The sequence below is a fragment of the Ascaphus truei genome, chromosome 2 (genome assembly GCF_040206685.1).
Source record: "Ascaphus truei isolate aAscTru1 chromosome 2, aAscTru1.hap1, whole genome shotgun sequence".
Lineage (NCBI taxonomy): Eukaryota > Metazoa > Chordata > Amphibia > Anura > Ascaphidae > Ascaphus > Ascaphus truei.
This window is the reverse complement of record NC_134484.1, coordinates 313589306-313603050: the sequence shown is the minus strand read 5'-3', so window position 1 is coordinate 313603050 and position 13745 is coordinate 313589306. Positions and strand designations below refer to the sequence as shown.

The 13745-nt window shown below is 44.4% G+C and overlaps 1 protein-coding gene across 1 annotated transcript in view; it reads right to left on the bottom strand.

Annotated features, from left to right (window-relative positions):
* SPMIP7 (sperm microtubule inner protein 7) overlaps positions 1–11275 on the bottom strand; it is a 56499-nt gene extending 45224 nt beyond the window's left edge. Inside the window, exons 1-3 of the mRNA XM_075589087.1 lie at positions 10583–11275; positions 9661–9758; positions 7291–7367 (exon numbers count right to left, since the gene is read on the bottom strand). Coding sequence (XP_075445202.1) covers positions 7291–7367; positions 9661–9758; positions 10583–10991 — 584 coding nt within the window. The 5' untranslated portion in view covers positions 10992–11275. The remainder of the gene's footprint in view (positions 1–7290; positions 7368–9660; positions 9759–10582) is intronic.
* Between the last annotated feature and the right edge of the window lie 2470 nt (positions 11276–13745).

Below are 13745 nucleotides of genomic sequence, written 5' to 3'. Positions count from 1 at the left end.
ACTATAGGCCGTCCCCTGGCGAGATGTGTTTGCAGCAGAGAGAGAACCGCTGCTCTCTCTGCGCAAACATCGGCACATTAAAAATTATTTAAAATACATTTTTATTCATAGTGTAGATGTGCGGGGGGTCTCCGGAGCTGAACCGCATTGGTTTCAGTTCCGGGGACCCCCTGCTCCCCGATATACAGGCCCCTTTATGAGGTGCCGGTATCCCTCTGCATTTAAAGGTCCCGATCACGTGACCGCGACATGTAAACCAAGCAGAGGGATACCGGCACCCCCTAAAGGGGCCTGTATCTCGGGAAGCAGGGGGTCCCCGGACCTAAAACAAAAACGTTTCTGCTCCGGAGACCCTCTGCACATGTACAGTATAAATAAAACACAAATATAAATAAACACTCGTTCCTTACCTTAGCGGCTATGTGCTATGGTAACGAAGCAGCATTTCTGTATTTTAATAATATTGTACAGTGAGCAGGGGGTTCCCTGAGCCAGAAATTAATGCTCAGGGGACCCCCTGCTCCTGCACAATATTATTAAAAATACAGAAATGCTGCTTCATTACCATAGCTGATAGCCGCTAAGGCAATGAAGGGGTTAACCCACCGTGCCCGCTTTATTGTGGGTAGCGGGGGTGGGTGAAGGGGGTATTTGGCCCTTGGTGTGAGTTTAGGACTTGCGGGGGGGTTGTGGGTGCACTTAACCCTTTCACGACCGTAGCAGTTAATACCGCTACGGTCATGAAGGGGTTAACCCCTACCGCTACCCCCCGCAAGCCCTAAAAAACCACCGTTGGGGCTAATACCCCCTTCACCCACCCCCGCTACCCACAATAAAAAACACTCACACACAGCAGCAGCACAAAAAATAAATAAATAAATCTAAATAAATAAATAAATAAATGAAAATAAATAAATACATTTAAAATACATTTTTATTCATAGTGTAAATGTGCAGAGGGTCTCCGGAGCTGAACCGCGTTGGTTTCAGGTCCGGGGACCCCCTGCTCCCCGAGATACAGCCCCCTTTATGAGGTGCCGGTATCCCTCTGCATTTAAAGGTCCCGATCACTTGACCGCGGCCTGTAAACCAAGCAGAGGGATACCGGCACCCCCTAAAGGTGCCTGTATCTCGGGGAGCAGGGGGTCCCCGGACCTAAAACAAAAATGTTTCTGCTCCGGAGACCCTCTGGACATCTACAGTATGAATAAAACACACACATCAATAAAGAATCGTTCTTTACCTTAGCAGCTATGTGCTATGGTAATGAAGCAGCATTTCTGTATTTTTAATAATATTGTACAGTGAGCAGGGGGTTCCCTGAGCCAGAAATTAATGCTCAGGGGACCCCCTGCTCCTGCACAATATTATTAAAAATACAGATATACAGCTTCATTACCATAGCTGATAGCCGCTAAGGCAATGACGGGTTAAGGCAGAATAAACAATAAATACATTAAATACATATTTTTAATGTGTGTGTTAAACCTCCCTGCCTTGACTGTAACCTGTGTAAGACCCCCTCCCCCTATTGTGTGTGTTAAACTTCCCTGCCTTGACTAATCTATGTAAAAAACCCTCCCCCTATTGTGTGTGTTAAACTTCCCTGCCTTGACTGTAATCTATGTAAAACCCCCTCCCCCTATTGTGTCGGTTAAATCTCCCTGCCTGTGTTTCTGAGTGCAGTGAACTGTATGTAAATGTGGGGAGGGGGATCCCGTGTAAATAACCACACCCACACCCACTACCCACTACCCACTATAAAAAAAATTCACAAACAGCAGCAGCACAATAAATAAATAAATCTAAATAAATAAAAATAAATACATTTAAAATACATTTTTATTCATAGTGTAGATGTGTAGGGGGTCTCCGGAGCTGAACCGTGTTGGTTTCAGGTCCGGGGACCCCCTGCTCCCCGAGATACAGCCCCCTTTATGAGGTGCCGGTATCCCTCTGCATTTAAAGGTCCCGATCACGTGACCGCGGCCTGTAAACCAAGCAGAGGGATACCGGCACCCCCTAAAGGGGCCTGTATCTCGGGGAGCAGGGGGTCCCCAGACCTAAAACCAAAGCGGTTCAGCTCCGGAGACCCCCTGCACATCTACACTATGAATAAAAATGTATTTTAAATGTATTTATTTCTATTCATTTATTTATTTAGATTTATTTATTAATTGTGCTGCTGCTGTGTGTGAATTTTTTTTATTGTAGGTAGTGGGGGTGGGTGAAGGGGGTATTAGCCCCATCGGTGGTTATTTAGGGCTTGCGGGGGGGTAGCGGGTGCACTTAACCCCTTCACGACCGTAGCGGTATTAACTGCTACGGTCGTGAAGGGGTTAAGTGCACCCGCTACCCCCCCCCCGCAAGTCCTAAACTCACACCAAGGGCCAAATACCCCCTTCACCCACCCCCGCTACCCACAATAAAAAAAATTCACGCACAGCAGCCCCACAATTAATAAATAAATCTAAATAAATAAATAAATACATGAAGATAAACAAATATATATATATATATATATATATATATATATATATATATATCAACAATCCCTATACATATATATATATATATATATATATATATATATATATATATATACAGTATACACACACACATGATGAACCATACTGTCCTACAAATAACACTTCTCCATACAGACACACTACATTACAATGAATTTCCTTTAATAAACCTAACTGATCTTACAATCTAAATCATCAAATGACAAAGAAAAACCTCACATTCCAATCAATACATTGCATTACCATATACATTCTGCAAATGAATGTGAACAATATCATTGCAAGCAAAATACAAACACTTCCAAACAAGTCAACTATTTTAACCAATCAAGTAAACAAAAATCAATTAGCAATCATTATTTACATCCCTAAACAATTGACAGTCCATCCCGAACAATGAAACGATTAACTAATTCACGCCTCGAGCAGAACAATTCAGCATGTGAAAAAATATACAAAGTACCAACCGGAATACAAACTTTAAAACCAAGGCTAGCCCTGACCTCCCTCAAACACACAATACAATATCAACAATGACATCTATCTAATTTTAAAATACTTTAAACTAACAATAAAGCATAGCTGCATAGTCAAATTAATTTAAAACACATCAAATCAAGCTTTTAAAACAACATCATTTCTTACCCTGTATGTATATATCTCTCTAGACATATATACATACATACCATACAGTGGCAAGAAATGATATACCAAAAAAAAAAAAAAAATACACATGTTAAAAAAGCTTTTAAAAAAATTAACAAGTTAAATAAAATACTTTTCTTTAGTTCACTTACCATTACTTGCCCCCACCGACTCCCGTTGCGCAGCTTACTCACGAACCAATCCACGACCTGGAACCCATAAAATAATAAACCATACAAAATAATAAACATTAAACTAAAAATCCAAATCAATCCACGGGTCTTCTATTTGTAATCCATCTTCATCTTCATCTGTATTCTTCTTTCTTCTATCTTCTTCCGGGCGGGGCGGGGTCTTCTTTCCATCTGCGGCCACGCCCTGTGCGTCTTCTTTCTTGTCCGGAGGTCCTTCCTCCGTGGCGTCTGGCTTCAAAATGAGACGACATAGGCTTTTAAAGGCCTATGACGTCACATTTTCGTCATATGGTTCCCAACGGCCCTGATTGGGCCGTGAAAACCATGTGTTTTGGCCGATAAAAATAAAAATGATGACGTCACTTAAAGGCAATGAAAGCACAGCCAATCAGAATGGCTTTGCTTCAATTGCCTTTAAGATGACGTCATGAAAAGACACATGGCCACCCTCACATGGTATGGTAGCCAATCAGAGTGTGGGAACTCCATCCCTACTCTGATTGGCTCTAGTATACCATGTGACAGAGGCTTGGGGGGAAAAAGGATGTGACGTACTACAGCCAATCAGAGTAGGGATGGAGTTCCCATGCTCTGATTGGCTCTAGTACCATGTGACAAGCTTTCAATGACGTCACATCCTTTTTCCCCCCAAGCCTCTGTCACAACGCGGTTCAGCTCCGGAGACCCGCTGCACATCTACACTATGAATAAAAATGTATTTTAAATGTTTTTATTTATATTCATGTATTTATTTAGATTTATTTATTTATTTTTTGTGCTGCTGCTGTGTGTGAATTTTTTTTATTGTGGGTAGCGGGGGTGGGTGAAGGGGGTATTAGCCCCAACGATGGTTGTTTAGGGCTTGCGGGGGGTAGCGGGAGGGGTTAACCCCTTCATGACCGTAGCGGTATTAACTGCTACAGCCGTGAAGGGGTTAAGTGCACCCGCAACCCCCCCGCAAGTCCTAAACTCACACCAAGGGCCAAATACCCCCTTCACCCACCCCCGCTACCCACAATAAAGCGGGCACGGTGGGTTAACCCCTTCATTGCCTTAGCGGCTATCAGCTATGGTAATGAAGCAGCATTTCTGTATTTTAATAATATTGTGCAGGAGCAGGGGGTCCCCTGAGCATTAATTTCTGGGAACCCCCTGCTCACTGTACAATATTATTAAAATACAGAAATGCTGCTTCGTTACCATAGCACATAGCCGCTAAGGTAAGGAACGAGTGTTTATTTATATATGTGTTTTATTTATACTGTACATGTGCAGAGGGTCTCCGGAGCTGAACCGCTGTGGTTTTAGGTCCGGGGACCCCCTGCTCCAGGAGATACAGGCCCCTTTAGGAGGTGCCGGTATCCCTCTGCTTTGTTTACATGCCGCAGTCACGTGATCGGGACCTTTAAATGCAGAGGGATACCGGCACCTCATAAAGGGGCCTGTATCTCGGGGAGCAGGGGGTCCCCGGACCTGAAACCAACGCGGTTCAGCTCCGGAGACCCCCTGCACATCTACACTATCAATAAAAATGTATTTTAAATAATTTTTAATGTGCCAATGTTTGCACAGAGAGAGCAGCGGTTTTCTCTCTGCTGCAAACACATCTCGCCCCCGCCGGCCTACAGTATCATTGATGTGCATATACAGTACTGTATGTGTACAGTACTGTATGTTAGGGGTTATAGGGGTTGTTGTTATACAGTATATATATATATATACATATATATACTGCATTACAATTCATGAATTTATGCCATCTGGCGGACACGCGAAGCATTGCAGCCTAGTAAATCCTGAACCATTATCAATTAACACATCAACCGCGCGTCAGCCGGGCATGCGCCTGGCTGGGAAGGCAAAAGGAGCCCGGCATGCTCCAGGTGAACAGCGTGGCATTCCAGGAACATGCCAGGTAAAAGCCGGTGATTAGTAAGAATAAAAGCTGCCGCAGCAGTAATTTCGCATGCAATCGAGACAGCACCTGGGGTAAAAGTACGTTCCCGTCCTTATAGGTTGCCTGAAAGTCATAGGGCTCTGGTAGAGAAGGAGGTACAAGAAATGTTACACTTAGGAGTGATTGAGGAATCATGCAGTGAGTGGTGTAGTCCACTAATTATGGTCCCTAAACCCGATGGAAAGGTAAGATTTTGTGTGGACCTCCGAAAGGTATCCAAGTTTGACGCATATCCGATGCCAAGGGTGGACGAATTAATTGACGCCCTTGGTAACGCGGAATATATATCCATGTTGGACTTGACAAAAGGATACTGGCAAATAACCTTAGAGGAAAAGTCCAAATGCAAAACAGCCTTTGCCACTCCCACGGGTTTATACCAGTTTGTGACAATGCCATTTGGACTGCATGGAGCCCCAGCCACATTTCAGAGACTCATGGATAAGGTACTGAGGCCCCATAGGACTTATGCCGCAGCCTACCTAGATGACATTGTCATTTATAGTAAACACTGGCGGGCCCATCTAAATAGGCTGAAAGCGGTCTTCAACTCTCTAATAGAGGCAGGGCTCACAGCCAACCCTAAGAAATGCGCCTTGGGTAAAGCGGAAACCAAATACTTAGGGTATGCAGTGGGAGGTGGAGAAGTAAGGCCCCTAGCCGACAAGGTAGCTGACCTGAAAGAAGTTCCGACCCCCTAAACAAAAACTCAGGTACGCTCTCTGCTGGGTTTAGCAGAGTACTGCCGGCGGTTCATCCCCAACTATTCGGAAGTGGCAGCCCCTTTAATGGACCTCACAAAAAAGTGTGCCCCTACACAAGTGGTGTGGTCAAGGGATTGTCAGAGAGCCTTTGAGGACATAAAAAGGTGTCTATCAGAGGGTCCCATCCTTAGAAGCCCAGACTTCAACAGACCTTTTATAGTGCAAACAGATGCATCAGAGATAGGGCTAGGGGCAGTGTTGTCACAACCGTTTGAGGGAGTTGAACATCCTATCCTTTTCCTGAGTAGGAAATTGTTCCCAAGGGAAAAAAACTACTCAGTGATTGAGAAAGAGTGCCTCGCAGTAAAGTGGGCAATCGAGGCTTTGAGGCATTACCTGGCAGGAGTCCATTTTACTTTGGTGACGGATCATGCTCCACTGAAGTGGTTAAATAGCATGAAGGATTCCAATGCTAGATTGACTAGGTGGTATATGGCCCTCCAACCCTTCTCATTTGAGATTCAGCATAGGCCGGGAAAAGAGAACGCAAATGCTGACTTCTTTTCTAGAGAAGGTGTGGATGGTCGGGCTTCAGCCGTGCGTAGCCCCAGCCACACACTAACAGGGGAGGAATGTGACAGGGTAAATAAAAGCCACCAGTTATATGCCTGGAAAACCTATGTCTAGTCTGCAGTGCAGCACTGACTAGGTTAACTTCAGCTGGGAACCTCAGGACAATTAGTTGGATCCCAGCTGCCTAATCAAGGTGTGTTAAAACCCAGGCTGTAGACACATGGAGCCTGGCTGTTGAGGAGAGAGGAGTAAGCTGCTAAAGAGATTACGGAAACAAGGTCTGAGTAGCAAAGTAGTTGAATTGTGAACTGTCTGTCCCCTGCATAGAAAAAGGGTAGCTACCTTCTATATAAACTGTCTGCTAAAGAGAAACTGTTTTGTTTGGTTTGCTGAAGAAAAAGCCATTTTCGTTTGTTGCTGATGAAAAGCTATTTTTGTTTTGTGTGCTGTATATCTTTTAAGGCTAAATAAATAAGCCTTGTCAAGAAACCCACGTGTGTAGTTGCACGTACCCTGCAACAGTCATCATAATCAAGAATTGGCATTACTAGTTGTTCTATGCATTTTCTAACCAAGACATATATCTATAGTGGTTTCTCAACATTACATTATATTATTGCAATATTAATATTAATAACCAATTGGCTTTTGAACTACAGGCCTCAGACTTCCCTAAAGCTTCTTCTCACCTTTGTGTAGATGATGTGTACATGAATTTTCTGGCTGTTTCATCTCTCCGGTTTATGTATGATGCATCACTTGAGTGCTGTTAGGAACAAAAAGTAATTGTTAGGAAGCAAAGCAGACAAAAATACAAAGCAACAATCCTACAATGGTTTTTCTACTACAGTATATGATTGTTTTCTACTATATGAATGAATTGTGTTAATTGCAGCTCTGGGAACCCACTGGTTCCCAAGATACATACCTGTAAATGTAGCACCGGTACTGTCCCCTCCAGGGGAAACAAAATGGCAGTTCAAATCTCCCACGATATGTGGACCAATAGCGAGCCGCAGCGGCTCCCTATTGGCCTTTGTGATGCAGGGGATTTTAACCACCCAGGAAGTACTGGTAGGTATGTAACTCAGGAACCAGACGAGCTTTAGCTCCAGGGACACCCTGCTTCTCCCCTATTGAAAAAAAGGGGTGAGGGGGGTGGGGGCCTAAGGGAAGGAACTGCTACTTTAAAAGTTGTTTTACTACATTTTTTAGAATTATGTTTATTTCAAGAATATGGACCTAAGCTAGCAAAACAATGTGGAGCATGTTTGCAATCTGCATTAAGTGATATAGGACAATATACAAGATATGCAACAGTTTTCAGAACCATACTACACTCCTGCACACAGTAAAATAAGAGCATTAGCAGGGGGTCCCCGCAGCTGAACCACGTTAATTTAAGCTCCAGGGAACCCCTGGTTCCTGAGATGTATACCGGGAAAGGTGTCACCGGTACTTCTACAAATTTAAATCCCCTAGGAATAGGAAGGCGCGACAGAGGACGTTGCCATTTCCTATTGGTCTCCATAACGCAGGAGATTTATACCGCCATGTTGGTATAAACACGGTTCAGCTAAAAAAACAAGCAATTGGGGACTGCTCCTTTAAGATGTCAGGGGAATACTGTTGTACTTATTCAAGGAAAATAAGCACAATAGCTAAATGTCTCAAAACAAAAAGCATATGCTAAAATCTTAAACGTTTAGCAAAAATAAAAACAGCAATATTAATACACTGATATACCTACTAACTTGCAAAAATATACATTTAAGTTCTCCTTAGAAAAATGTGTAAATAGACAATTTATAGAAGGAAAGTGCAACCATTTTATCCAACATTTTGTATATTTCCAAATAACATAGAAAGATACCAAATCTCTAAAGGGAGACTAAAAATGCTTACAATACACTTTCATAAATACTGTAAGTGTTTTTTTGTCGTAAAATGTTTTTGTTTTTAAACCAATGATTGTAGTTTGCTGATTGTTGGAAGGTGCAAGTTGGTCAGCAGAGAAGGACAATTAATCCGTCAGCTGATACCAAATACAAAGCAGCAACTGCGAATACTTTGCAGAAAAAAACAACATATACAGTTCTACTTTTTAATTGTGATATCAAAGTGAAATGTTTATTGTTTATACTATTTTCAGACCTTTCAATCACATTCCGCTAACATTCCAATTGCTTCTTCCGTTTCAAAATTCTTAACCAGTGCAGTATTTGTTTCTCAGTTTGAGTTTCTAACAAGCCCCTATTAAATATAGTATATAGTGTATATTCTGTAAAACTTGCTATTTTACTTGTTGCAGTTTGTCTTCTGGGTTTAAAAAGCTTGGCTATAATTAAGATGGCAGAGATTGTAATCAATTTCAGTCTTTCCACTTCTTTTAAATTGGGCCTTGCATCTCAAGGTAAATATTTTTTAAACCAGATAACGTGTTAATAAATGAATATGCTGTAAAATAAAGCCACAATCAGCTTGACTACACCAACCATGTAAAGTTTCTTCTACTTCTGTCTCCAAATCAACAGATGCCCTCAAACCCTGCAATAACAGTGATAGTGAAACCATTAACATAGAGAAGGAACCTCTAGTTCAGGGGTGGCCACCAACAGTCATTAAGTGAGCCACTGATTGGGCCACCTGTGCTAAAGCAGGGATATCCTGAAAACCTGACCTGTTGGTGGCCCTTGAGGGCTGGAGTTGGCCACCCCTGCACTAGTTGGTCATTCAAGGTTGATAAGGAGTAATGTTCAATTTAGAGGGTCAAAATATATGTTTGTTTTTTAAACAAACCATTAGCGTAAATGACATAAAAAATATTTTTTTTACATAATTGGAATCGGGCTATCCGCTTGAAATTAACTAATCGGTTTTCATCTCTGAGGACCCCGTAGGTTACTAAGATAGTACTGTAAGCGGTAAACGAACTGGTTTTAAAGCTCCCTCCTGGGGAAACGATATGGTCACTAAATCTTGCGGGGACCGTGGACCAACAGGAAGTCACAACATCAGTTGCTACCTCCTTCCTATTGGACGATACTGGTATCAATCACCTTTAAAGCTGGGTCTACATTAAATATAAATTTATGTGTTAAAGTTGTGCTGGGTCCCCGGGTCAGTTGAGGAATAACTTTCATTTTGCTTGTCCAACCTGCAAATACAAGAAGGTGTAGAAATGTGATACTGTACATTCAATTATTTATACTGTAAGTAACTGAAATGGTAAATCAACAATGCATTGCTGGGCCCTCTATTAGTGTAGGGGTTAAGATGTGTTTAATCACTAAATTTGGCACATAAATACATAAACATAAAAAGCACCAGAACAACAAAATCCTTGTACAGTACAAGTAGTATATGTATTTTAACGAGATAAGAAAGCTTTGGTGATTTTAGGTTTTTGATAAAGAATTTGAAAGAAACTCATAATTCCAGATATGTGAATGATAATCTACAAAAATGATTTTATGTTGTCATTTCTCAGTAATTGAAAATTCTTCAGCAATTAAGAAGTGCATAATGATAAAAATGGAAATGCTAAAGTATTTTGTAGAAGGAAATATTGCTTGTGATTACGGGGGAAGAACTGAGAGTGATGATTATTAGGTCAGAATTACTGAACAGTGCTAAGTAATCCTATATGGCCCATTGAATGAGCCTTAAGGCATAGAACTGTTTTAGTAAATACAACACTACATCTTTACAGTGAAAAGAACTTAAAAAGATAGTTTTAAAATGTGTTGAGACATAGGGGCTCATTCTATATCCACCAAAGTGACCGGGCTGTTTTTCGAACGAAATACCCCATTGAAGTCCGTAGAAAAAACAACCCTTTGGTGCATATAATAAGCCCCTTGGTGTTCTTCTAGTATAATAAAAACATATTAGATGTGTGTCATATTTAACGGCACTTCATGCAATGGGTTCTGATGCAGTACTTTTATGCGAGTGTTATTGAGTTTGTGTGTGTCTTACCTCCTAGCATTGCCCTGCGTGATGCATCTGATCTAGCTACAGAATTCCAGCTCCTGCCTCCCTGATGAATGAGCAAGTCTTTAACCTCCTGCATGCTCTCCTGTGACATGACAACTGCTTCTTTGGCAGGCATGCGCTTTTGTTGTGGATGAAGGATGACAGCTCTTTTAGGAAGTGCAGTCCTAGATCTGACCCGCCCCAACCATGGATCCGTGTTCTGGGGCTTCACGTAACTTTGATCCACCAGGCTCGGGATGGTTTTACCAGTCCCTGGTCTCAAGTCTGCATCTGCCCCGGAGCTCACAAAGCCCGAGCATGGATCCAACAACGGCACATTGTCCCTGTGAGGGTGCACACAATACCCTGTCATGCTAGGTGCCAACGATTGAGGGCCCATGTTGGATGGCATATAAATACGTCTGAGGAAATGGGTCGGTGGTTCCGCTCTACACCCAGCGGTGGCGGGGGCTGGGGCTGTGCACCAGGGTGCGGGTCACGCCTCCTCTGCACTCCTGCGATTGTTCAGGGCACTTTTTTCTCTCCGCTCTCCTGAGATCGCGAGTTGATCCCCCGCTTACTGGCCCCTCACAAAGCCGTGCTCTGTAACGCTGCCTTCCCCTATTCCATACTGTTTTGTCAAGAGCAGGCAGCCCATAACCTACCAAATGGTTACCGTTGCTAGGAGACGTGCTGTAACAATAGCACAAGCAAGAAGTCCCTGCTCTACAACGTCATTGTGATGTGTTAAAGGGGGAAGTTACCTATAAGACCAAAGTGAACCAAAAAGTCACATGTAGGCGATTCAGACCTTTTTCTTATATCGTATATTTGTGTCTGTATGTTTATGTATATATATATATATATGTGTGTGTACAGCATGTATGCATTTATGTAAGTATATGTGCATATATAATTGCATACATACATGAGTATATATACACACACACACACACACACACACACAGTGTTCGACAATCCTATACATTTACACACCCGGGGCGGGTGGATTTAACCCCCGGGCGAGTAAATATTGGCCCAAGCAGAACACGTGCTTGTTTTTTTAATGCTCGCGCTGGAAGAAAAAAAAAACCGCACCTACCTGACAGCTAATTGGCGCGCACTCCCAGGCTTTGTGGGCGCGCGGCCAAGCTCTATATCAGCCCGCCCCCAACGAGCGGCCATTCTTTCTGGCCGGAGATCTATTGGAGAGTAAGAACTCTCCAATCTCTGCATGCTGCGGCCCCTCTGCTCCTTCCCTGCCTCCTGCAAGCCCCCTTACTCCCCGCTTTCCACGCGGGGCAGGAGATGGTAGTGGGGTGTCCCCCCTTCTGTCCCCGCTTACCCCGACTTCCCGCCGATCCCCACGCGGGGTTGGAGATGGTCACGGGGGAGGGGGGGGCAAGCGGGGCAGTGGTGGTGGTGGTCGCGCGGCCTTTCCTCTTCTTCCCCCTGTCGTGTGTGTGTGTGTCTGTGTGTATGCATGGGTGTGTGTGTATGCATGGGTGTGTGTGTGTGTATGCATGTGTGTGTGTGTGTGTGTGTGTGTGCATGGGAGAGTGTGCCTCCCCCCCACCCTGTCGCCTCCCCAAAGATTACACTAAGCCCAGCTATCTTCATGACGGCGCAGCATGAGGTGTGAGGGAGGGGGATGCCGGTCTGCCCGCTCGACCACTAGCTTCATGCTGTCGAGTGGAGCAGGGCAGTGGCGGCCACGGCGGGGCTGACTGTCCCCTGGGGCGCCCGCTGGGGGACACCTCGCAACGTGCCTGCCACCTCCCCAAAGCTTCCACTACGCCCGCAGTGAGGTATGGGGGGGGGATGTCGGCCTGCCCCCCCCACGAGCGGGAGATGGGCGCGGGTGGGTGGGGGAGGAGCGTGGTGGTGGTAGTGCTGGTCGCGGCCTTTCCTCCCCCCCCCCTGTATGTGTAGAGTGTGTGTGTGTGTGTGTATGTGTATGGGAGAATGTGTATGGGAGTATGTGTGTGACACCAGAGGTACCCCCCCAATCAGTCACCCCCCCCCCCCCAGTCAGTCAGTCACCCAGTCAGTGTCAGTCACCCCCCACCCCCAGTCAGTGTCTGTCACCCCCCACCCCCAGTCAGTGTCAGTCACCCCCCACCCCCAGTCAGTGTCAGTCACCCCCCACCCCCAGTCAGTGTCAGTCACCCCCCACCCCCAGTCAGTGTCAGTCAACCCTGCCCCAGTCAGTGTCAGTCACCCCTGCCCCACCCAGCCAGTCACTTACCCAGCCAGTCACTCACTGTCATGATAGGGAGGATTTGGCCCAGGATTAAAGGGGTTAAACCCCCATTTGGCCACCCTCTACTCTCATCAGGGAAGCAAGGGGTTAACTGGACTGACGTCCAGTAATGCGTTTTGCCTTGCTTCAATGTCCAAATGTTTATTCCCCTGTGTAAATGTATTGTGTTATCCTGGTGTTTGCACTCACACATACACTAGGGTTGATGCGGGAGGGAAGGGGTTAATGTTAAAATAGTGATTATAGCCCTTTGTGTAATTTTCCCGCCTTTTCAGGCTCCATTTTGCAGCCGTCCATAGGTCGCCATTGAGCCTCCATGCTTTCTAATGGCAGAAGTAGCGGTTTTGGACCTGTTTTACAGCGACGACAAGCAGGTGGCGTCCGAGAGGAAGAGCGGCGGTTTCCCATTGTAAGTCAAACACAGCCTGGCCACGTTCCGTTGCATGCCGATCGCACAGGCACGTGTTTCAAACGGGCGGCAATAGGAACAAACTGTTATTGCAAATGGAAGCAAGACTCATATATAATCTTAATACGGTGACCCCAAAGGGTCTTAATGAGGACCTTAATTTGGGATGTTTTCTATAATTGGCCTTTTTTTATAATTGGCCTTTCATTTACTGTAGGTCTGCTGTTCGTTACTGCATGCACATGAAACGTGCCGTGCGCTGCTGCTGCAGTCATTGTTTGTATTATCTTCCTGCCTGCTGTCTCAGTCTCTCTGTGTGTGACTTTGGGATATAGGGTATTGTAGGGTAGTAGTATGTACAGATATCAGACACGGCGTGACTAAATTGTTTTTAGTTTTCTTTGTGTAAATATGTATATCCCTTGTGTGTTCACATATCCCTTTCCTTTTGTGTTTGAACAAACAACAACAACCGTGTAATAGCTCCAAGAGCC